At 37.8% G+C, this 25,334-nt stretch overlaps 2 protein-coding genes across 5 annotated transcripts; one reads left to right on the top strand and one right to left on the bottom strand.

Moving 5' to 3' along the window:
- The first annotated feature begins 1,904 nt into the window (after positions 1–1,904).
- LOC143890108 (succinate--CoA ligase [ADP-forming] subunit beta, mitochondrial-like) lies at positions 1,905–22,436 on the top strand. 3 transcript variants are annotated; one of them, XR_013255118.1, is made up of 6 exons: positions 1,906–2,218; positions 2,856–2,966; positions 18,908–19,014; positions 21,382–21,455; positions 21,724–22,004; positions 22,124–22,436. XR_013255118.1 is itself a non-coding variant. In XM_077394666.1 (3 exons), the coding sequence occupies exons 1-3, from the start codon at positions 2,117–2,119 to the stop codon at positions 3,784–3,786; spliced, it is 444 nt and encodes a 147-aa protein (XP_077250781.1). In that variant the 5' UTR covers positions 1,905–2,116; the 3' UTR covers positions 3,787–4,117. The 3 variants fall into 3 exon arrangements, 1 of the variants encoding a protein (XP_077250781.1); XR_013255117.1 differs by lacking the exon at positions 21,382–21,455 and having other exon boundaries at positions 1,907–2,218; XM_077394666.1 differs by lacking the exons at positions 18,908–19,014; positions 21,382–21,455; positions 21,724–22,004; positions 22,124–22,436 and adding an exon at positions 3,556–4,117 and having other exon boundaries at positions 1,905–2,218.
- LOC143890107 (exopolygalacturonase-like) lies at positions 21,278–25,334 on the bottom strand. Of its 2 annotated transcripts, XM_077394665.1 has the most exons (5): positions 25,175–25,334; positions 24,772–25,083; positions 22,100–22,389; positions 21,711–21,921; positions 21,278–21,593 (listed from the first exon to the last, which is right to left on the bottom strand). In XM_077394665.1, exons 2-5 carry the CDS (start codon positions 24,775–24,777, stop codon positions 21,330–21,332), a joined length of 771 nt encoding a protein of 256 aa, XP_077250780.1. In that variant the 5' UTR covers positions 24,778–25,083; positions 25,175–25,334; the 3' UTR covers positions 21,278–21,329. The 2 variants fall into 2 exon arrangements, with proteins under 2 accessions (XP_077250780.1, XP_077250779.1); XM_077394664.1 differs by having other exon boundaries at positions 24,772–25,334.

Here is a 25,334-nt window from a genome sequence, read left to right as displayed (position 1 = left end):
TCCAGAATTTGGTTAACTCATTTTCCATGGATTTTTTTCCAAAAATGGAAAATTTTCCCTAATTTTAAAGAAAATTAATTAATAACCTACTAGACCTTTTTTCTTGGAAAAATATATATTTTCCATCAATTTCTTTTTGTAGATCCAAACACCCCCTCGCGTACGGTGTGGATTGCAATGATTTTCTGAAAAGGTTTGGAAAATAATAACTTTTCTAGAATTTCTTGATTTCCATTGTTTGATTACACATGAACAACCAAATTCCATTTATCTATAGGAGAAATTATATGATGAAAGGCCGTATGAACACATAAAGGTCGTACCATAAAGGTACCACCCTTGAGATATGATGAAAGGCCGTATAAATTCTATATTTATAGAGACCTTCAACTAAATAATATATCCTTTTAAATAATATAAGCCATAAAATGATTTTTTCCTTTAAGTAACGGAATGAAAAAATTTCTATAAAAAAATTCCCAAAGAAATGTTTTTGGGCAAAATAAAAACATTTCTTTTTGTTTTTAGCCCAACCCTAGACTCGGCTTGAGGATGGTCAACCCTACTCAACCCGCCTCTAAATCTCTCAACCCAACCCAACCCAACCCATCTAACCCCTTTTATCAAAATCGGTTCACGTTGGATCGGGCTGGGTTCAGTTTCACCTAGGGCCAAACAAAAAACCCAAGAAAAAAATATAATCCTAAGAAAATCACGATAAAATTAGAGGACGGAAGCCAGGTTCAGGTTTGGGTTCGTATCGGGTTGCCAAGGCCTCAATCCAAACCCTAACCCAACTCAACCTGAGGAAATGCCAACCCAACCTTAGCCAAAATCGGGTTGAACCCTTCTGTTCGGGTTGAGCCGAGCCTAAGTTGCCCCCCAACAGATGGTGTATTGGCGGCGTACCGTTTGAAATAGCGTTTTCATGTTTGGTTGGCCAGATCAAAATGGCATTTTAAACGGCAAATGGAGGTATTGTGTGTTTGGTTGCAAATACCCCAAAACGGAGTTTTAGTGGTAAAATGACCAAAAAGGGCATTGTTTGTTTGGTTTCAATGTAACTCAATTACTCTCTCATTAGGCCAAATATTAAAAGGTCATTAGGATCTCATTCAAACACTATTAAAATTAAACATCATTGCCCAAAAAAAAAAAATGGCTATACCTTTGGGGTTCTTCTCCTTCTTCTTCTTAACGGCCGGATTTGCCGGATTTGACGAACGAGTGGAGGCGTTGAGGCAGTGAGGCGGACGAGTGGGTTTGCAACTTTGCAAAGTAGATGAAAAAAGTAAGAAACTAGGGTTTCTTTTAATTCTTTTGTCTTTAAAAAATCAAAAGTAAGAGATCATATAATGATATCAGCAGCCCCTTGTTTTGAATTAAATATTAACAATTTAACAAATTTGTGTCCCCAAAAATGATATTAACACCCTCACTTTTTTGGTATTTGACGTAACGCATAAAGTCGCACGCATATATGTAAAAATGGGTTTTGGTGAGGGCAAACATGTAAAAACCCACAGCCCAAAAACTCCATTCAAAACGGCGTTTTGCAAACGGACCTCCCCCCTCCGTTTGCAAAACGCCGTTTTGAGGCTTCAAAATGGTGTTTCAAACGGCGGCTGCACACCCAAACACTCCCAAACGGTCGTTTGGCCTCAAAACGGTGTTTCAAATGCCAAACGGTGTTTTAAACGGTACGCAAAACACGCACGTAGAAGTTTTTCCACTTTTTTTTGCATTTATTTAGATTTTTAAGGGTGATAATAAACTCAAACCCTCTGTAGGATAATTGGCCCCCTCTTAAACGTAAATTGTGACAGACTTTAACTCCTTTTGACGTTTAAGAGGGGCGCGAATTATTGTAAAGGGGTGCGAATTTATCATTGCCCTTTTTTTAAAGTTGGAGGAGAAAAGTCGAGTAACAAAATAAGCATATTAGGGTTTTGAAAATAACCATCCTCCTCTGATTAAAGGATTTCCTAGGGTTTCTTTCTTTCTCATCTCGATCTCGTCTTTCCCCTTTTCGAGTTCGTATTTTCCTTTTTCTAGGGTTTCTCTATAGGCTTATTTCTAGGGTTTCGATTCGATCCTAGATCTAGATTTTGTTTTAATGGCGAGAGGATTGATTAACCAGCTTATTTCTCGGACTTTCTCAATCGCCAGAAAATGGCAACAACAGCAGATTCGGCGTCTCAATATCCATGAATATCAGGTCATGATCTCATCTTTTTTAATCTCCTTGTTGTTTATGCGTTATTCTGCAATTTGTTCTGATCTATTCCGATCTCAACTTTCCTTCACTGATTCTTTATTTCTATCATTTTTCTCTTTGCCACTATTTTTTTCTTCTTTATGAGGCCATTTGGATGGAAATTATAATCTACTATTGTAAAATCCTGGATTTTACATTCTAAAACCTTGATTTTATAAGTTTAAACCTGGATTGGATTTTACAATCCTGAATTATAAAATCTAGGTTGTAGCTTATAAAATCAAGGCTTTGGCTTGTAAAATTCAGGATTTTACCATCCTGGAATATAAATCCATGTTTCCAAACCCTATGTATCATTCGTTGCATTTTTTTATATCATTCGTATAAAGTTTTCATCTCTCTCTCTCTCTCTCTCTCTCTCTCTCATTTTTCACTCATTTTTTTTCATTTTTAAGGAATATTTCTGCAGTTATCTCATACTCTTTAGTATGTTTCTATAAAAAATTCTACTTTTGTTATCATTGAAATCCTAGTGTTCATGCAAATTATTGCATACTTTTTACTATGATTGTATAAAATTTTCAAGTTTTGTTATCATTGAAAAACTAGTAATGATGCAAAATTGTCTTGCAAACAGGGTGCTGAGTTAGTGGGCAAATATGGGGTAAATGTTTCGAAGGGTGTTGCCGTTTCTTCCATTGAAGAGATGAAAAAGGCTATCCAAGATGTTTTCCCCAAGGAGCAGGAGGTAAATGTTTGTATTTGTATTTGAATGTAGGGTATGGAGGGATGCTTTATTAATTGTCTTTGATTAGTACCTGTTGATTGCAAGCTGAGATTGCATTTGACCTAATTGTAGGTTATAGCGTTCCATTTACTATACTTTGGATACAGATAATATTGTGTTGTGTACTTGCACAATTAAAGCATTATATTTGGATTTAGTTTTTGTAGCTTATTATTGTTTAGGGAAATGATATCAGCACTGCAATGTTTTAATATTTCCGTGGAAGCTTCTTGTCCTTTAGTATTTAAAGGGCTTGTAAGAGCTTTTTGGGAATCATTCAAAAAAAGAAGAAGAGCTTTTTGGGAACTGTAAAAACATTTTGACAGCTCTTTAAATGCAAAATGACAAGCAGCTTCCGCGGAAATATCAAAAGATGCCAGTGCTGATATCGTGTCCCATTGTTTATTGTTCGTAGTTTTTTTTAATCAAGTGTTCTGTTCTGAATTCTTTTGTAAGTGTTCATACTTTTAGAGTCAACTTGGCTAGCACTCAACATCGAGTAAGTCATCCAACATTTAAGTACATCTTGAGTTTATGACTGGTGGTGCAGTTGGTTGTTAAGAGCCAAATTCTTGCTGGTGGGCGAGGCTTGGGAACCTTCCAAAATGGATTTAAGGGTGGAGTGCATATAGTCAAACTTGACGAGGTTGAAGCAATATCTGGTACTGGGCTTTATTTGTTAGGAAATTATCCTAACGGTGGATGTGGCATGTGCAAGATCAACGGCCTAGATCATTTTGTTAGTTGGTTTTGTGAAAAGGCATTAAGTGAAAAGCCATAAGAGAAGGGGTGTAAATGTAAGAGACTTTTGGGGAGGGAACCAGCGTGATGAGGAGTTGTGTTTCTTCCCATAAATGTCTATTTATTCTCTCATCCGGTCCCTACTTGCACACAACAACTTCTACATCCTTCTCTTGGCAATCCACGGCAAAAAGAGAGAGGAAGTCGGTCCCCATCACCGTCTGTTGTGGAGTGAGGAGAAATATCGGAATGGAATCAGCAAAACGATATTCGGCTTTCGCGATATGAAGTGTAGCTTTGTTGTCGCAGAATACCGGAATGGAATCCTTCTAGTGATAGCAAAACGATATTCGGCTTTCGGTATGTTCCCTTTACTGTTTCAATTTCAATCTATATGGTTAATTGTGATTTTCTCAAAGTTGGACCGCCAAAGATCCGTTGCTCGTGTTCCTTTTATGATGAACACTTACATGTGGTATCAAAGCCACGGTTCCGGCGAGAAAATCGCATTAAAAGTGATTAAAATAGGGTTTGTGAAAACTTGTATTTTGAGTGCCGCCATCAATTCTGGAGTTGGATCGATGATTAAATGGCACTGAAACGTTACTTGTGTTCCCACGAATCCAACGCAACAAACGGTTCGTCGATCCGATGTCTGGATTGCGTTTGGCGGCGATTTAAAGATGAAAATTTTAACTTTTGAGGAAGTTTTGGGCCTCGCCGGAAAACAGTGTGGTGCCGCCGGCGACCGACTTGTCCGACCAGAGTTTTTCCGGCGTGGTTACGAAGTTCGTCGAGAGACGAGTCCAACGGCGTATTGTTAACCTCAATCGGACTTCAAACGAAGCCGCAATAATAAATCGAACTTTGAGTGTTTTTTCGGATTTTGCTGAAATTTTCACTATTTTAATGAAGAAGATGATGAATAGTGTCGGGCTTGGCGGGCCGAACCGGGCCGCGTGGGCCCATCAAGGATCCGCGACGGGTTTTTCAATTAAAAAGGGCCCAGTAGACCCTCTAAGCCCACCATACCGCTTGGCCCAACCTGACCTGAACCGGCCCATAGGCCCAAACGGCTCAAATATGTGTTTGAGTCGGTTTGGCCCATTTTTGTGAGATTTTTGGCCAGATTATAGCGGTTCTGGAGGTTTTGCACCCTTCTGAATCCATTTTTTTGGTCAGTTTTGGCATTTGGTATCTGTATCATATAGGTATAGTGTAAATTCAAAAACTTTTGATTTTTCAAGTTGGTTTTTGAGTCAAATATTTTAGGGTTTTAGCCAAAGTAAAACTGGTTCCGAACGTTTTGTGCAACCCTTTGAAGCCATTTTTGCTATCCATTTTGCCATTTGAGCACTGTATAATACACTTATAGTGTAATTTTAACACTTTTGACTTTATAAATTTGGTTTTGAGTCAAAAGTTTTGGAGTTTTGGGCTCGGATTGGATTGGTTCCTAAGGTTACAGACCGTTCTGGACCTATTTTTGAGGTCATTTTTGGTATCTAAGCACTGTATGATATAGTTACAGTGTAAAATCAAGACTTTTGATTTTGTAAGTTTGATTTTAAGTCAAATCTTTTGGGGTTTTGGACTTGGGTTAGACCATTCCTATGGTTTCAGATCATTCTGAACCCGTTTCCAAGGTCTGTTTTGGTGTTCGGAGGCTGGATTTTAAAATTTCAGTGTAATTTTATAACTTTTGGGTTTTTTAAAGTGGGCCTTGAGTTTAATTTTGAATTCAAACTCTTAAAGAATTAACTAAATGCCATGGAGACCCAGTTATGTAAAGTTTTGATGTTTAATGATTAAAACTCAGTCAATGAACACCTTTGGTTTCTAATTCTTAACTTAAGAACCCCTATATGTTGTTTATATGCTTTATGTTTTGCAAATAACATAAGGGTTAAAATGATTAGTTGAAATCATATATGGGACTAAACTTTTAACTTGAATGCACATTAGTTCATACCAGATATGCTTAAAACCCAAGCTTATGGTTATAATAAACTGATAGTGTGTATTTTCAAAACCTAAAACATTGAATTATGTTTGATCATGAAACTTGAAAGTTGGTTTTGTATACACAAGTTTATTACGTTGTTCATTATTTTTAGTTGAAATTGAACTATATCTTGTTATGATTGGTCACTAAATGAATGAACAAAGAACTGTGATTTTGACTGGAAAACAAAATCGCTTAAGGTTAAGTGGTTAATTTTAAGAACAGTGTCGCATACAATGACACATTTATGGATTATGAACCACTTTCAATTGCGACTATTTATCCAAGAGCAACACTTAGCCCAACGGATGACTGTTGTTTTGCACAAATAGGCGGTGTGAGAGGGCTAGACCTGGGTAACCTGGTTTGGGTTATGCTTCTGCCCAACGGTGATGTGCGCCTCAAGTATAGGGTTATCTGGCCCTAGTTGGTCTCATGGGAGAGCCAATTGTGTGCTATGGCACGGCCCAACGGACGGCCCACAGTGACATGCCTGGTGTCTCGCCAGAATCACAATATTGTGATTTCCTGAATTGAAAATCGTTTGTGTTGTGGCACGACCCAACGGACGACCCACAATGACATGTCTAATGTTTCGTCGGGGTCACATTTTTGTGTTTTTTTTGTGATTCTGGGCAATCTAACTAATTTTTCCTTAAGATAGATTGACTGAGTATTGTATGTGAGAACCAATTGTGTGCCGTGGCACGGCCTAACGGACGACCCACGGTGATACACCGGTGTTTCTTCATAATCATGGTATTGTGTTTTCTAAAGTAGAAACCAATTCTACATCATGGCACGGCCCAACGGACTGCCCACAATGGCAAATATGGTATCTAATTAGAAGCACACTTATGTATAGGGCTGCAACTCGGGTCGGGCGGGTCGGGTTTTGGAGAACCCAACCCTACCCGAGAAATATCTTGGGTCGGGTCGGGTCGGGTTTTTTTTCAGAAAACCCACGATTCCCAAACCCGGCCCTACCCATGATAAATCTCGGGTCGGGTCGGGTCGGGTCGGGTTTTTTCACGTTGACGCAATTTTTTAAGGAAAATTCTTGTTTGGCAAGGCAACTCAACTCATAGAAGTAGAAATTATACTCACATTACACTTGAATCAAACAATGATGTAATTACACTCACATTACACTTGAATCAAGCAATGCCGTAATCAAACAATGTTGTAATTACAATCAAACAATGCTGAATCAAATGCTTGAATCAACTCAACTTATAGAAGCAGAAATTACACTCACATACAATAACAGTGGGTGCATGGGTTTTCACTTTTAACTTGTAACTAACAATAGAAAAAATGTACATACTATAACTTATGTAACTCGGGTCGGGTCGGGTCGGGCCCCTTCAAACCCGGCTCGACCCGAGATTCATGCGGGCTTTTGAATGCTAAACCCGGCTCGACCCGAAACCCATGAAACCTGAACCCGACCCAGGTTATTTTCGGGTCGGGTCGATGCGGGTCGGGTAAAACCCGGCTCGAGTTGCAGCCCTACTTATGTATCATCATGATTTTATACATTTTAGTCATTCTTTTCAGTTGGATTGATTAAAATCATGGATTGAGGTAATTAAACTCCATTTGTGGACTGAATAGGTGTTATAAGAAGTGAGCATGTTTGGAACTGCAAGTCTGTGTCTGTGACATTGAAGTTGTTGGTATCTTATTGTCTTTTCTAGATACCGATTATGTTAAGTAATTTAATGGGTCAGAAACCTTAGCAAGTGATGGAATAGATCTGCATAATTCAAGACTACAAAAGGCTAGACTATGTATCATTGAATGACAGGCTCACTAAACCCACATTTAAAATATGCTTATGAATAGTGATAGTTCAATGTTAGTATCACTCTAGTAGTAATGGTAGACCTCCATTTTTTTATTCAATTCGAGATGTTTTTAAGACTCGAAAATGCAAAGGAGTTCTTGAATGTAGTCAGTGAATATTTTAGAGGATCATTGGAAGCTCTTGCAAATACCATTAGCATGTGTTTTGATAACCTTAAAGTATGTTCACCAAAGTTGTAGTTTTGAGCACACTTTGAAAGGGTTTAGATTCAGAACCTTGGTTGTGCTCACTTTGACACACCTCTTGGTTATTTTAAATGGCAACATTAGAGTCCTGAAGATATAGACTAGTCTTAGCATTATCAATTAAAGAGAGTGAACTTGGTATCAAGTGTCATTATCTTGAATAATAAATGACACATAAAGTATGGATCCATTAAGTTCGATATGACCTGGAATTAATACCATATCTTTGTATATTATGATTTCTATTTCGTAAGTACTTCGGTAAAAGATTTGTGAATAGATTAAGGCATTACTATTCACATTTAAAATTCTATGTGAGGTCTTGGTGCGAGTTAGGTGCTTAGTAGAGGAGAGTATACCATTATATCGGGAAATAGAATAAAGGTGGCTGTTGAATCCATTATTACTCGCCACTCTTTTCTGAAAATTTGGTTTCATATGAACTAGAAACCTTATTCCAGAATAACTTGATTCCTTTGGCTATGAATCAAGGTCTGGAAGCATAATGGATTCTCTCTAGTTTTTCATTTCCCATTTAGTGATTTTAGTTCTCTTCAGGGCAATCCTTATTGACTTGGATTGCACTTCTCTCAAGGCCAGACTTGGCCCACCTTGCATTAGAATGAGATAATCGGTATTGTTAGAAATAAATGAAATCGCCTAAACAAGAATTTATCCAATCAGTGGCTTAAGTTTTTTAACCACATATCTGAGGATAGTTGGGTAAAAGAAGAATTCTAGATTCACTTAATTTTACCGATTTAAACAATGATACGGGGTACATTGAAGGAGAAATATACAGAGATTAATCGGTTTAGGGTGTCACAAAGAATATTGATCTACTAAAGGTCATTCACAATGACATCTTGGATCTTTGGACTCTGACAGTTGGTGGCGGAAGGTGTTACCCTTTTGGTTAAATTTTCTAGCCATATTTAAATGTGTCTCTCTAATCAGAAGTAGGAGGCCCTATCTTTGTTTGTGATCTATAAGGTAAGAGTCGAGAATTAACTTGACATAAATGATCAAAACAATAAGGGTCATTTATGCAACTCTCTGTTGCCTAAGATTTTGGGTTAAAACTCTTAAAACACCCATGTATTTTGTGATCCAAGTAAGGTTGTGCCTAAGACCCTTTAAGATTTATGGGTCATAAGGAAGCTGAAATTGGGAAACATGCAACTTTGGGTTGTTTATATGAGGCAAAAGTTTATAACCCACGAATATAGTGATTAAGCTCTATGACCATAAGTTGCAATTTCATAGATTATCTTAAAGTATTTAAGGGTTTTAGGTTCTGTTGATTGACCCATTGTACGTATATTGTCGGGATTAAATGTGCCAAGACTTCTAAAGGATGGTGACCTTAGTGAGAGTGTAGTTTCTTTAGTAAAATCACCTTTAAGGAGAACCAGATTGTAGTACCGGTACTAGTGATCCAAGAGAAAGTGGTACCAATGCTCATTGGAACATTAAAAGATACATATAAGTTAACAACCACATTATAGATGTTTTGGTGGTGACGACTACCGAACAATCCTTGAGGCTAAGGAAAGAGGCACATAGTCTGTAGACTTAGAGATTCTGCTTAAGGTTTAGAGCGGACTTCCCAACAATTGTACGCAAAGTTTCATCAAGTACTCTCTATGTTAAGTTTTAAGGATTGTCACAGGATAATGGATATATCTTAAGGTCAGAGGAGTAATATTATTTTCCTCATGTTATGTGTTGATGGTATACTACTTGCTAGTAGTACTTAGCCATGTTCAATGATATTCATACAAAAGAATTAAGGTGAAGCATTTTACATAATAGGAGTTTAGATTCACCTAGTTGGGACTCGAGGATTGTTGAGATTGCAGAAAGCCTATCTTGATAAAGTCCTACGTATTGAACATGGATAAATTACTCCATTTGTAGTGTTCCTATAGTTAAGCGTGATATATTCAGTCAGTTCCAAGGTCCCAGGATTGATTCATTATAGGAGCAGATAAAGAGGTTCTCTGATAGTTCCGCAATTGGGGTCTATTGAATGTTTAAATCTGCACCTATCTGTGTATAACCTATTTGGTGGGCAAATTTAGAAAGTACCAATGTTATTTATGTATGGATCATTGGAAATTTGCCAAAAGGTTATATATTGTCTGTAAGGGACTAAAGGTTTAATGCTCACATAAACTAAATGAGATAATCCTAGTGTGATTGGTTAATCTAATTCCGACTAATTGACACTCAGTTGCTTCCACCTTGGGTACGGAGTTTATTGTGTACTTCAAGGCCTTGTACTATGCCTTGAAGTCGCGGAATTTTGTCTCAGGGTTTTATCTTGTTGATAGTTGACAAGTTACTGAGAATGTATTGTGATAATTCCGCTGCGGTTTTACAATTCCAAGAACGACAAATCAAGTAATGGGGTCAATGTATTGACATATTGTCGTGAGGAAGTTCAGAATCAGTGTGTATCTGAAGATTACATAAGCACCGCACTTATGTTGGCGGATCCTTTGACTGAGGGCTTGTCACCAAAGCTCTTAAGAGAGCATGTAGCGCGCATAAGGTTGGTTGACACTTTTGATAGCCTATGACAGTGGGAGTCTGCATTAGGTATTTAGAAACACTGTTGTGATCACATTTTATTTTATGATTCTGATATATATTATTTTCTACCGCTCCATTTTGTGCACATTACGTAAATGGATTGTGAGTAAGAGGTAGAATGTTTGTAGACTGTTTTGGACCATATTTACATCTTATGTATGTATGTGTTTACATTCATGTTGGTAAGTATTACTAATGATATAATCGTGGGGTAGGCTATTGAGTAGAGTTGGTGACCCAATGGTTACATGGTTTATTGTTAGTAGTTTTTGCTGAACGAAATGTTGTGTTTATTATCTAACTAACTTAAAGATATGATCCTTATGTTTGGCTCAAAGATCTTGCTGGCTAAGTGGGAGAATGTTAGGAAATTATCCTAACGGTGGATGTGGCATGTGCAAGATCAACGGCCTAGATCATTTTGTTAGTTGGTTTTGTGAAAAGGCATTAAGTGAAAAGCCATAAAAGAAGGGGTGCAAATGTAAGAGACTTTTGGGGAGGGAACCAGCGTGATGAGGAGTTGTGTTTCTTCCCATAAATGTCTATTTATTCTCTCATCCGGTCCCTACTTGCACACAACAATTTCTACATCCTTCTCTTGGCAATCCACGGCAAAAAGAGAGAGGAAGTCGGTCCCCATCACCGTCTGTTGTGGAGTGAGGAGAAATACCGGAATGGAATCCTTCCAGTGATAGCAAAATGATATTCGGCTTTCGCGATATGAAGTGCAGCTTTGTTGTCGCAAAATACCGGAATGAAATCCTTCTAGTGATAGCAAAACGATATTCGGCTTTCGGTATGTTCCCTTTACTGTTTCAATTTCAATCTATATGGTTAATTGTGATTTTCTCAAAGTTGGACCGCCAAAGATCCGTTGCTCGTGTTCCTTTTATGATGAACACCTACATTATTAACTGCTTACCCTAGCTAATATTGCCTTATGTTGCTTTTTTGCCTCTTTCTTTTTATTCATTATCTATGGCTTAGTTAAGATATAACATGGACGGCCACCTGTTCCTCTATGGGCACTTTTTGTGCCCCATGAGGTCAAAGGAGTGAACATTTTCTGTTTCTGAATAAAACCTGCTTTTACTTGATTAAGAAAAATCACTTGAAAATTTGAATGGGAGTTGAGCTGTAAACTTATATAGTAGCTATCTAAGTGTTCGTTAATGCCAATGTTTTTTTAAAATGATTGTTAATGCCGATGTTCGAAAACTCATTATTTGTTAAAATGGACATATTGGCATTTCTTTATATATAGTCTGAGGCAATGATTGAATCGACCAAGCCCCCATGTCAATAAAAGGCTTCACATAAATGCTGAAAGAAGTATCTGAAGGGTATTATTATGATTACTAATGCATTCTGTTTGACCCTTGAATTATTTTAGGCTGTGGTCACCTAAAGTAATTCAAGAGTCAAACATAATACCTTATTAGTCGTACTACCACTCTTCAGATACTTCTTTTGGCATTTATGTTAAGCCTAGTGTTTTTTTTTTTTTTTTGGGGGATTGCTACTAGGCCACAGTTTAGAACCACCAACATAGCTGCACATCTGCAAGAATCTGCTATACCTCTGTCAAATCCAATAGCATGCTGGGTTTAGTAATATTCCAAATACATTGGTTTTCCTTCAGATTATTTATACAACTATCTTTGTTTATCTCTTGTTGAACGTACAACATCCTCATCTTCGTTGGCCTCTACTCAGGACTGCCCTCATGTTTATTCAAATGTGAGATAGCTCCAATCCTGTAACCTCTACACACGTTCAATTTGTATGTGTCTGTCTCTCCATATCTCCCATCTTCTGTTAGCCCCTTCCATCATCTTCAGATTCTCTGTCAAGCTTCGTGTCTACTTTGAGGCAAAGAGAGTATATTGAGTCATTGCTGTTGCTATCTCATCCTGATCTATATGACCGGTCCATTTTTTGACAATTTGTTTTGGATGTCAAGATCAATCTATTAGTCAGCACACCATATTTGGAGAGGCTGTTAATGCTATTAAATCATTTTGAGAACTCTAAAATCATACAGATATCCCATACATTTCCAGATGCTGGAAAAGAATTAAGTTCATTTTTTGAGCCATCAGACATTGAAACCAAGGTCCAATTTGTCATGTAGCTGCTCTCTATTGTGGATGTGGGTCCCACATCTCACGCCTCACAAGTCACAAGTACACACGGGATTCTCGTGACCCACAGAAATAGTTAGTAAAAGCACACGGGATTCTCGTGAGCCGTGACTCGTGACCCGCAAAAATAATTATTAAAGCAGGACGAGCATTCTTTTATAATGGTACATACCCAGCTTGTCTTTTCCTTATAGCTTTTTTGGCAACTATAATAAGGGTTGTGATAAATTCGCACCCCCGGTAGAATAATTCGCACCCCAGTTACTTGAATTGATGCGGCAGACTATCGTTTTTAGCTTTGTGCGAATTATCCTCATGGGGGGTGCGAATTTATCATTGCTCCTATAATAATCCTTAACAGCTCCAGTAGATATAAAGTCTTTTTAACCCAGCGCAAATCTCATCTTCTCTTTTTAACTTTACCCTTTTCACTTTTCTGAAATTTCTCCTAGGCGGCGATCTAAACCCTAACCCTACCAAAACCTCTGTTGAAAAAAAAAAGTCCTAATCCGTCTCTCTCTTTCTCCTTTTCTTGCTACTATGGTTTCCATTTGGTTGTTATTGGGAGAGAGGTTATGATAGTTTGCTCTTCTTTTGTTGAAGGTAAGCTTCATTACTACGATTTTCTTATGAATATGTTGATGAATGCTTGATGCTTTTGGTTTTTTTTTTCTTCTCTTGTTTTGCATTGTTTTCTTGTTTCTCCTGCGGTTATTCAAAATATTTGCTTACCTAGCGTGAGAGGCAAATATGCAGTGTGTGTGGAGAGTATGTGACTGTCCTCACAAATCTCTCACCAGCCCTCTCTAACCTGATGTAGACACCCCATTTTGACCGTACCCTAAACCTCCCATGTTTGAGCAAAACCTAACCAAACCAATGCTTTAGGACCCCAAATTTCGCCCCAAGGTAGTTTAGGGTCCTAGCTAGGTCCCCATAAAATTTCGTCAAAATCCGAGCACGTTTGCATAGCGAACGATCCGAGAGAGGACCGTAGTGTAAAACATAAAAGGGGTGTGTGTTTATCCTGAGAGGGGGGAGAATTTATTCTGGAATGGTGCGATTTTTTATCCGAATGGGACACGATTGTGTCGCGCGCTCATCAAAAATTGCGCAAAACCGCGCGCCAATCAAAGGGGGTAGTGCCGATATCAGCCCCATCTTTTTCTTATAAAAAAAAAAAAATGAAGGAGGATCTGGAGAGAGAGAGAGAGAGAGAGAGAGAGAGAGAGAGAGAGAGAGAGAGAGAGAGAGAGAGAGGTTTTTGATTTCCTTCCCCGACGATCTCGCCGGAGATCCGACCGTCATCCTCCACCACCATCACCTTCTTCAATCCATTTTCTCCTCAACCTTATCTCTTTTCCCTATTAGATCTAGTCAAACATCTTCAAACCCTCTAAATCCAAGATCTATGCAGAGATTTGTGAGAGGGAGTGAGAGATTGAGATATTTGTAGAGAGAGATCAAAGAGAGAAATAGAGCAGAAGGAAAAAGAGAGGGAGAGAGTACAGAAAATCTCTAAGTTGAAACCCTAACTTTGCTTTCCCTTCTTCTCCGGCTAGGATCCGGCAATACTCCGGCAAAGCTCCGGTCAGTTATTATAGGGATCTATTGATTTTTCAATTGATAAGGAAGAGAGAGTGCATCTATAGATCGATCGGCATCTGAGATCTTCGATATTGGCAAGGAGTTTTTCACTCTGTTCAGATCTAGCACTTCAGATTTTGGAATTAAAAAGAATGAAGGTTGGAACAAAGAAAATTGAATAGAAAAGCATACTCATTGATAATCAGATCAAGGAAGGGGAATTGATTGCATCAGAGAGGTAAGTTTACATGATTTTGTTACATGGTTTGTCGTTAAATTTTTGTAGATCTGAGTTTTATATGATTTAGTTTGAAATTTCTATGGATTTGAAATCACTATCTAAAGTATAGCAAAGACATGTAGTGTAGACTAATTTGTGAGATTCGTCATGAAAATGATATGATTGTTGCAGACCTTGAACTTGTTTTTTTTTTTAAGTTGTATATTTTTAGAAATGATATCAACTCAATCATGTTAGGTGGTTGCATAATATGTGCTTGTCTTCTCAACATCAATCGATTCCTTAGGTGGTTATGGATGTTGTAGTAAGCCCAAATGTTTGTGTTTATGATGAATCTTGAAGTGATTTTGTGCAACTCCTAAAAAAAAAGGGGGTCCTTATGTCAGTAGCCTTGTTTAAACACTGTCCGGTTTTGATTGTTACAGCCAGTGTACCTGTCTCTATTATCTTAATTGACTTCCCAACTTTTGTTCTTTTAAGAGTAATAACTGTTGTAGTTGCCCAGTAAAGAGTACGGGTTTCTAGTGTGGTCCTCGGAGTATGCTTGAGGCAATACTATTTCCACAGCACCCATCATCTGTCCGATGCCAAAATCTGTTTTTCTTTTTTAGTTGTAAAGGCAAAGAAGGTTCAGCCCCCTTTTATTCCTAGTGAAAAGTGATATTGGTACACTTATGCTTTGATGCTTGTACTACTTTGGCTTGTGTTTTTTTTCTTTTTAATGGATTTATGAGAGTTTTTGGGAACTGTGATAATGTTTTAGCGGTTCTTTACATTTAAAAAAAATGAAGTGACCTTCTTGGCAGTGTTGTGTGCATGAAGCAATGGAGGGCTAGTGATAGAGAGGAAGAAATACTTTGATCAAATGGGTAGAAATGGGTTTTCATCGAAGGTTGAACACTAAGGATGTAGGATTGATCTCTTGGGTCTGGCGGGGTTGGTAGAAGCAGCCTATGAACTAATAAAGATATTGCTTATTAAGAGGGATATGTTCAAAAGCTTGTTAAAATACAGGGAGGGATGATAAGAAATCACAAGACATGCATGTTGTGATCATTTCTTATATGTTTGATTGTGCATTTCTGTTCATTAAAAAGGGTATTAGTTATAGTCACATTTTTTTGTTTTGATGGTTAACTAAAGCATGTAGCTGCTGCCTTTGTAGGTAGTAGGGTCAATTTTCCAAGTTTAATTTGAGCTTGAGTAAAGACAGAGGAGGGGTAAACTCCTAGTTCTGGTCTTATTAAGGTCATTTGGATATGTATTCTTGACGTGGTTGGGATATGCCCAATATCTTGCTATCTTATAGAGAAGACTTTTCTTTTGGGAATACATTGAGGGGATAACAAATAAAAGGGTTAGATCATTTGACAAGGTGGGTTTGTGATGTTCATAGTGTCAAATAATGGGAATCCAAGTTTTAAAAAAATAGGGGGAAATGATGGGAATTGTCATGGATAGATCACTAAGTTACTTCAGGATAGTAGTAGTGTTATGGATAATAAAATTTTATTGTGAATCATCATTGTTATTATTTACGTATTGTAGCTTTCAGCTAAAATGTCTGAATTCATGTCTGAAATATTTTGTAGTAGAGGAGATTATTGAGTGAATAATTTTAAAGAAAACATGATGGATTTATGTCTGATATGTTGTAACATAATTTTTTTTTTTAAAAGGAAAATTGATGATGACTGAGTGGAATTTTGCTTTATGATTATATAGGCAGGCTAATGTTAGACTTGGTTACCTTATTAAATGTATCTCGAGGGATAATTGTGGTTCTCTTGTATACAAGACTAAAATTCTCATAGTTTATCCTAGTCCAACAGTTAAGGCTGTTATTAAAATAAATAAGTGGCAGATCTTGTTCTTTATCTTTAAAGACAATGCATAATGTAAGTTCTATGGTTTTATCCGCGAATGTATCCCTTCTCCTCATATGCCTAGGTGATGATAGAATGCTTCTAGTAGTAATCCCATTCATTTTTTTGTCTTAATGTTTAGCAGGTTAAGAGATTTCATTCTCTTAGTGCCATTATATGAGTTTAGGAGTTGGTCTATTGTTCATAGGGTTAGAAAGATTGTCTAGAAACTTGTTTTCTTCACAGGGCGATGAAGGCGCTAGCCCAAGCCCATATTTAGAGGAACATACCTTGTCACGGTAGTACCTTTTTTTTTCTTTCTCTTTCTTTAGATAGAGGTTTCTTAGCTCTTTAAACACCCTTTGAACCCTTGCCATTTCTCATTATGAAAGGGCGATGAAGGCGCTAGCCCAAGCCCCCATCATTAGAGGATTTGCTCAGTCCAAGTAGCACTCTCCTCTCTCATTTAAAAGACTTGCCCAAGTCTTTTAGATGTACATTCCTTAAACCTTAGGTCTCTCTCATTGCAAAGGCAATGATGGCGCTAGCTGGAGCCAACCTCTTAGGAGACAAGCTATGTCTCATGTGGTAAAATTCAAACCCTTTAGGGAGACGAGCTATGTCTCAGCATAGAGTCATACTCTTTAAGAGACAGGCTTTGTCTCATTAATGAGTCACGCGTAGGAGGCTTGCTTAGCCTCATCATTAGAAACTCCTTTCTTAGTTGAAGACAGACTTGGTCTGTTAAAAGTCATACCTATCTCGTCTTTGAAAGGGCAATGGAGACTTGCTTAGTCTCACTAGCACCCTTCTTATCTCTTCTTCTTTTAGGAGACTAGCCTAGTCTCATTGGCACTCCCCTCTTAGGGTTGTGCACTAGGAGTCGGTCATTTTGTATATGAGTCAATCTTTAGCTAGAGAGTCTGTCTTTAGTTAGAGAGTCAATCTTTCAGGAGTCTGTCCTATCATCTTAGGGGTTAGGATTTTTTTTCCAACCTCTCATCAAATCATGTGATTTTTATCCACTCCTGCAAGGTATATGATGATGTTCAACCCTTGCAAAGTTGTTATTCTGTTCATTTCCCCGCAAAGCATAGGATGCTGTCCAACCTTTGCGGGATATCAGGAGTCAGTCCTGCCCTTATGATGATAGGATTTTATCCTCTTGTGTCAAAACAACAAAAACATTACAAAAACACTTGAAAATTCAAAAACATTGCAAAAACCAAAATTTTTAAAAATCTTGAGTCTTTCAGAGTAGTTAGGAAATTTTATTCCGAACTACGTTGGCTTGATCCTCTTTCACGAGGTACGTAGTGCAGCTTGGGATCCACATCCCAAGTTCAGCCAAACCTTTAAAAATAAACATTTCAAACCTTCCCAAAAATATAAAAATTCTTCAAAACCTTATCAAAAAGTTCTTCCCCTAGAGTTAGGAGTCTGTCCTGATTTGTATTGATATTGTGTGTCCTGTCGTGTGAGTGTCTCTAGAGTTAGGAGGCGTCGAGTCGATCGGTTAGACATTTAGTCGAACCGATCGCTAGACTAGGAAGCATATAGTCAGCCCATAGTTTTCATTAGGTTGCACAGCCTAGATACACATAGGATGTAGGGCCCACCTGCATTAGCTTAAGGCTAATCAACTTGCATTAGTTAGGGCATATAAAGAGTCCTAAAAATTACAATTCACTTTAAGTAGATAGCTTGAACCAACCCTGTTCAATATTTACTAGGGGGCATCAATTGTATAATTTCTCTAGATCTCAAAATGAAAAAAAAAAATCACAGGATAAACTTTTCCATAAGAAAGGTTTTTCTTGCAATCCAAACATGGCGTTGAGGTTTTGCATTCTTATCTATTTTCTGTGATGTTGACACTTTTCATCAACCGGGTTTGTATTATTATTAAACGTGACTTCTGTATAGTAGAAAATCTTGAATTTAAGGAAATCTATTCTTTTTTTTCTTCAACTTATCTCTTCATGTGACTTTTTTTTTTTTTTTTTGATGACGTAGGATGTCCCCACCCCCTTCGGGAGTAGGACTAGTCCCTACGGATACACGCAACGACACACACACCACGTGTATCAGATAAGCCGGAGGCGAGATTCGAACACTCGTCAATAGGGAGCATACCCGTGACTTTATGCCGAAGGGCTTCATGTGACTCTTGCTTCATGGTTTATCAGTGATACGTGATAGTTTTGTTTCAACAAATCCCTCTCGTGTCTCTCGCTTTCTGGTTTCTGCTTATTATCTATTCTATATGGCTTGGTCTTTATCAGTGGTACATGTTAATTTTGTTTCCACAGATCTCTCTAAGTGTCTCTCGTTTTCTGGTTTCTGCTTATTATCTATTCTATGCCTTGTCTTTGTATGATGGTTTATATTGATTATCTTTATTTCTACTTGCCCCTCTTTTACCTTTTGCTTTACGTCAATCATTTATTCTATACGGACTACTATTTAAAAAATAATTTTTGTGGATTATCGATTAATTCTTTGTTTATCCATACACCTCTTTCCCTATCTCTTTCTGGTTTATGTAGTAGATTGTCTATTCTATTTGGGATGGTTGTTTGCATGATTTTATTTTATTTTTCAAAACAATAACCTTAACTAGGAAGCTCACAATATTGTAATGTTTTCAATGTCGCAACTTATAGGTACACATGGCCATAAACCAATGAAGTCATATGTGCCAAGAGTGAAGATGAAGCAAGTATTTTACAATTAATATATCAATGGAACAGGTGATATAGGAAAAATAAAGGTAAATTCTTACTTAAGATGCTATTATAATATTTTAGAAATTATATTTTGTGAATATGTTTTAGAGTAATCAATTTTGGCTTTTATATGTTTTTCAACACATGCATTAACAATTAAAGCACCGTCTTTTCGAGAAAACACTACATATCTCTTATGATGTGATTGAAAACTCGGACCCTTATCTTGGTAATCCTTAGATTGTGAATGGAGAAAACACTTCATAAATAGTGATATTCGAAATCAGTGACATTCAAAATTAGGTTGATTTCGGGCAATCTTGAGGTAAAAGTGGTGGAGGCACTCCGACAGCGAGTGGACGGAGAGTTCATCTGGAAGTTTCTCCTGCCAAGGTTTCTGAGCTCGAGCTCAAGTTGAGCTAGTGTTTGACTCATCCAACCCATTCATTCTATATGATCGAATATAGATAGGGTGTTCCTAACAAACCATCTCCATACTATAGGGCTAAATTGAGAAGCTAACAAGGTGGTAGGTATCTGTTAAGTGGAAGAGAGGATCGTTGACAGAAGAATCTCTAGTTGTTTGGAGCGGGTTTCAGAGAAACTTCTCATCGAAATGCCGGACTTTCTAATCCAGCATATCTTGGACGAATTGGAGAAGTGTGAGGCATAGATGAGCCGGTAAGGTGAGGTGTTGCTAAAATTTTTGCTCTTTGGGTGGCCTATTGTTCCAATGGAAGATTGCTTGAATCTTTTAGTTTTTGGGAATTTGAATATATTAGCGAAACCGGGAGAAAGAGCTGGTATTTGTTGCAATAGTACAGAGTATCCTTTTAATCTTCATTCTGGCCTAGAAGTATGCTTCTAGCCAAATAAATATGAATTGTTGCTATGTAATGTAAGTTGGGGGGGTCCCACGGATGGCGCCAATCTGTTAGGCCAAAAATCGGTAACAGATACGGCAGTGATGTAAGAGCTGAGCTGAAGGACCCGAGGAACCGAAGTGAAGGAGCAGAGTCCTGCACAAGAGCACACGAGGTCTGAAGACTAACCCGGAGTCGTTGCTCCGGACAGGCCCTTCGACACTCAAGTCAGTATGTGCAGGAGTGCAGAGCTAGTAATTTAGAGCTAGTAACCCTACACCTTCCCAAGTAATTTGTTCTCAACGATTTACCCCATCTCCTTCTAAGACATCCCTCTGTTACATCAGAACCCAATAATTTTTAATTTTAGTTAGCACTTCTGGTTTGGAAACCCATTCCTTCTTGATTCTTTAATCAAGCAAGATGCTTAATTGTTACTCAATTAACTACCCTTTCTTAACCTCCACCCATGGTTCTTGATTTCATTAGCAATTTCTCGATCTTCTTGTCTTCTTTAATTCAGGATAGCGGATAGCGGATAGCGGAAGCTTTGATTTTGAATAATGAATGGGGTAGCTGATGCTTAAGATTAAGGGGTGGTCTTAAATAATTGGAAAAGCATATTTGAAAGGATTAGAAAGGGTATCTAAAACTACTAAAAATCTTTCCAGTATAGGTTAAAGTAAGGTGGAAGGGTGTTGGAAGTTCTTGGGTTCTTGGTTGACTAAAGGGAAGGCTTTCTTGGGGTTGGTTAAAAGGACTCAAGAAGGTTTCTTGGGGTTGGTTAAAAGGACTCAAGAAGGTTTCTTGGTGGTAGTTACGGTTAGGCTGAAGGGGTTAAGGAATGGATCAAGAAGTGGGTTATCTTTGGGTTAATCGGTTAACAAAAACTTGAAAGGGTGGTTGGTTAAAATAAGGGCTAAGGTTGAATCTTGGATAAAGAAAGGTGGTCATATACAAGGCATAAGATGGAAGGCATGGGGTGGTGATCGATTAACATGGGAAGGTGGGCTCATAGTTAGCAAAACGTGATTCGCCAAAAAAAAATGGGACGGCAAAAATTCGAGTTTAATACCGGTACTGGTTCAAAAAAACGTAGTAAAAAAAATGGAAACACAAGAAAATGAGTTTAGAATTTTGTCATTTACAAAATATGGTGGGGTAAAATTGGAAGTTGGCCCAAAAAACATGTTTAAAGCGTTTAAAATGTAGCTCAATTTAAGATTGAATGGGATCTTGGAGTGGCTAATTCATTAAAAAATTCAATAGAGATTATGCTCCAAGACTTAGTTAGTGTGGTGGGTATGGTACCAATATTTGGCAAGTGCTTTGCATGATCGATTTCCCACATCCCATGTTTAGAAATCATTGAGATCCCATTACCATTCAAACAACAAAGATTCAAACATATACACTTCAAACACGAAACTAGAAGCACTTTCACTTCACTAGCTGAACAACTATTTCTCTTCAATTATCAATGATTCAGATCGCAATTATAAATTCAATCGCAACATTGTAGAAATAAAAACAATGTTATTATTGAAGGTGGATTCTGCACCTTCGTTAACGGTGGGCTTAACGTTTTGGCACATAGAGGCGACCTTTTGGCCCGCGTCCTGGTACGTTAAATCGATGTTATTTAGTTGAACACCTTGGCAAGGATCTCCTGAGCTGCAAATCAAATTCACTGCAAGCGTAGTGAAAGAAGTGCCTTTGATGTTTTGGTAAATGATGTCACTGATCTGCACTGCTGAAGGCTGCAACAGAAAGAGAAGCAAAAAATTTAGAAAATCCACAACACCTTCTACTCTCCTTCATTTCATTTCGAATCTTAATTTTGATTTCATCTATGTATACCAACATGTTCTAGTTACCTTACTCCCGCAGGTAGCTTTGGCGATGATGATAGGGAAAGAGACTTTGTTCATGGTGATATCTTCGAAGGTAAAATTAGAAGCTTTAAGCGCAGGTGATCCGTTCCATGTTTTGATCCTAACACCATTGGTGGTTCCGGTAAGGACGCAATTCTTTACGTGTACACCTGTCACACCCGTCTCCCTCGCATACTTGCCGAGGCTGCCCACACTGCGAAAGATTGCAGAAATTTATCATCAAATTCTATTCAATGTCATAATATTTGTTAAACCAATCAGTTGAATATAATTGAGGTAAAGTTAAAGTTGTTTCATTATCATTTTATTAACAAATTCACTTTCTTTTACTATTTCAAATAGTTCAACTAGTTTGTTAGGGTTGACATTACCTGATGCCGTGGCCTGGTCCGCAGGTGACACCCTCGATGGAGATATCAGTGGTGCTATCTCCGATGGAGACACAATCGTCACCCCCACTAATTTGACAATTTGTAACGTGGACGTGGGAGGAGCCACTGATATGGATGCCATCAGTGTTAGGGCTATCCTCAGGAGCTGTGACATGGACACCAGAGATATCCACTGCTACGCAGTTGTTGATAACCAAATGGAAGGACTTGCTGTTTTGGAAATTTATGTTCTGGATCTTTCCGTTGTTGTTCCCAATGAATCTCAGAGACTGCACCCACACATAAAACACAAATCATTCCTTTCATTCTCTTTTAATTTAGTAATCGAATTTGACTTCAAAACCATTTGCATATAAGATTACTAGCAATAGCATTCCTGACCCATGTGGAAAATAGTGGGCCTTATACCATTAAAACAAGAGTTGTAAAAGAGACCAAAATGCTCATTGATATGTTTTGATAGTGTGAGCTCCACCAACTCAACTCAAACTGGCCCACGCATCTGGTGGCCCCCACCATTTTGCCTCATTGTTTGATGAGGTAGGTGGGCCCGATTTCCACCTGAGCCCAAGTATAGGGTGGGGTCCATCATTTTACACCTCATGTTTCGATGGGGTGGGCCCGTTATTTTTACAACTAAATAACAACTATGCATAGCACGGGGCCAAGAATGCTAGCATATATAGAAATAATATTCCCACACCTTTGATTCATATATCACTATCATGTGTATTTTGGTCTTTTAGAAGGTAAAATTCACTCAGCTGTGAAATTTGCAAAATTCATTCATATAATGACATTTTGGTGATTTTATGAGTAAAAGAAATCTAGCATGTGTATTTTGGCCAAAAATTGATGGCATGACCCGATTTGCAAAATTCACAAGTACCGTGTGGATCTCCTCATGATTTTCACTAGTACCGTGTGGCTTGATTCATGAAGCCTCGATCAAGCCTTGTTTTGGGTTCCAACTAGTAAAGATAAACCATTTATTTTAGGAATCATTATTTTGTATATTGTATGTTTGTCTTAGATAGGACCAGTACCGTGTGGGTCGCCTCATGATTTTCTACGAGATCAATTGTCTTGATCTCATGCCTAGTATGCCCCTTGTAGGACCAAAGGATGCCTTCTACTATTGATCGTAAAAGTGATTTTCTGCTTAATTGTTGTCTTATTACTAAGTTATATTTCTGTTGGGACATGGGTAGAAGTCATGCTTAAAAGCTAGCTGTTAAGTGGAGGGTGCTTAGGTACATATAAGCCTATCCACAGCTCCTAAGTTTTCCAATGTGGGAATTATGTGATCTTCCTCGAGGAAATTTCACCATCCTAGAACATACACCGGGTTATTGAGATCTTCCCCAAGGGATTTTCTCCATCCTCTAGAATACACTAGGTCTAGAACTCTCCCTTAAAAGCTAGTGTTTAGGCTGAGGGTGCCCAAGTCGTTATAATCCCAGCCACATCTCCTATGTTTTCTGATGTGGGATCTTTTGCTTTTTTTGCGTGGAACCCACAACAATTTCTTTTTTACAAACATAGGACTCTTTTTACCTTTTTGAAATTTCATCCTTTAAATAAGTAATGGTATGTCGTAGCCTACATTTAATAAAATTCAATCTCAAATAAATTTGTTCTTTCCTTCGCTTTTGGGACCTCTTCAATCAAATGGAGTGTCCAATTGTTAGTTTAAAGGAATAATTTTTAAGAATATAGATAAAATATGGCCAAGATGGACCAAAATAAAGCTCGTAGCGAGAGTAGATTTAGCAATGCTAGAAATAGAGTTTAGACGTCTGCAACCTGAACTCTCCATAAGTTGTGAAACAACGACCTAGAGTTCATTGGATGTTTTAGTGTAGCCCTAAATTTAACTACATTAAGATTAATAGTTAATTAAACTTATCTAAATTAGATCAATTAAACTCCAATAGTGTAGCTCTAAATTTAACTATATCAAGATTAATAGTTAATTAAATTTATCTAGATTAGATCAATAAAACTGATTAGAGTTCTGTTATATGTATAACACTAATAGTTGATTTTCTATAAATAAGGGGATTGCATAAAAGATCTATCCCAATAGATCTGCCCTAAATTTTGGACATGGACCAGTGAGTTAGCTCAGCAAGTCTATCAATCAGAACAAAGTTCTATTGAACAAGGTGATGTTTCATTAATTCAGCTGAAACTTTTCAACTTTTTTATCGACTTGCTGGAGACAAAACTGGGTGTGGATCGAATCAGCCAAGTTTTTAAACATTGCAATAACTGACTGCATAATGAAATATCACCCTGTCTTGATCCAATTTCCTTTGGGAAATGTTATCAGCACTACTGTATTTTGATGAGGGCACTCCTCACTTTATTAAAAGTACGGTATGGCCCTCACCATAGGATGATCCAAACCGTCCATTAGATGGGCCACGGCCTAAATAGGTTGTGCCCCAAAAATTATTTCCATAGGTTGATCCTAACCCTCCGATCTATAGAGGCTTAGGATCAACTCTCTAACATTCATTAGGCTACTTGGGGTGTGTTGAAGTATAAATGATTAAATAACGCCAAGCTTAATCTGTATTTGCATCAAACAAAGGGTTATTACTATGATAAGTATTACAAGCCAAAGAAGCCTACCTTTTACTTACCGTCATACATATAACACTGTACAAGTGTAGATCTACTTTTGATGAAGAAAAGCTTCATACTTCATACAAATTTGGAAAATAGAAAACCTCGCGTCATAGCTCGGTCAGGAGGATACTCGTAAACTGCGCTCTTGGGGGTAGAAATCGTGTAACTGATTTTCGCAGCCACATGATTTCCATCACCAGGTTGGGGAGATTGTGCCACTGCTTCGCCATGGACTACAACTGCAGGCCTTCCTTTTCGAGAGGAGATGTAATCCTCAAGTCGATCGAACGCGTCTCTCTTCACCTTGCCATATTCTGCCATGGGCTCTATCCAAAAAAGAAATCGAAGTTTTTGATCAAATACTAATACAAATCAAAGAGAAAGAGGCTTTTGGTGTACAAGAGAGTAATGACTCACAAACTCTAATGCCTTATTTTTGTGAAACTACAATGTGGCTCAAGCCCCCTTTATAAGAATGGATAACGTGCCTCCCTCAAAACTTTCCAAGGTTCTCGTCTTTCTTTCCGAAGGAAAATGTTCCAGTCTTGTGAATATTGTTATGGATATATCTAAAGCT

The sequence above is a fragment of the Tasmannia lanceolata genome, unplaced genomic scaffold, assembly GCF_043159265.1.
Source record: "Tasmannia lanceolata isolate RefF3 unplaced genomic scaffold, GAP_Taslan_0.1 ptg000013l, whole genome shotgun sequence".
Taxonomy (NCBI): Eukaryota; Viridiplantae; Streptophyta; class Magnoliopsida; order Canellales; family Winteraceae; genus Tasmannia; species Tasmannia lanceolata.
Note: the sequence above shows the minus strand (reverse complement) of the source record. Positions and strands in the feature narration are given on the sequence as shown.

Bases quoted from the DNA above. Each gene is read 5' to 3' on its own strand.
- LOC143890108 (XM_077394666.1), top strand. From the start codon at position 2,117: ATGGCGAGAGGATTGATTAACCAGCTTATTTCTCGGACTTTCTCAATC. The intron at 2,219-2,855 runs GTCATGATCTCA...TCTTGCAAACAG, and splicing joins TCAATATCCATGAATATCAG to GGTGCTGAGTTAGTGGGCAA. The intron at 2,967-3,555 runs GTAAATGTTTGT...CTGGTGGTGCAG, and splicing joins TTTTCCCCAAGGAGCAGGAG to TTGGTTGTTAAGAGCCAAAT.
- LOC143890107 (XM_077394664.1), bottom strand. The intron at 21,922-22,099 runs GTAATGTCAACC...AATCTTTCGCAG, and splicing joins GGACCAGGCCACGGCATCAG to TGTGGGCAGCCTCGGCAAGT. The intron at 21,594-21,710 runs GTAACTAGAACA...TTTCTGTTGCAG, and splicing joins AAGCTACCTGCGGGAGTAAG to CCTTCAGCAGTGCAGATCAG.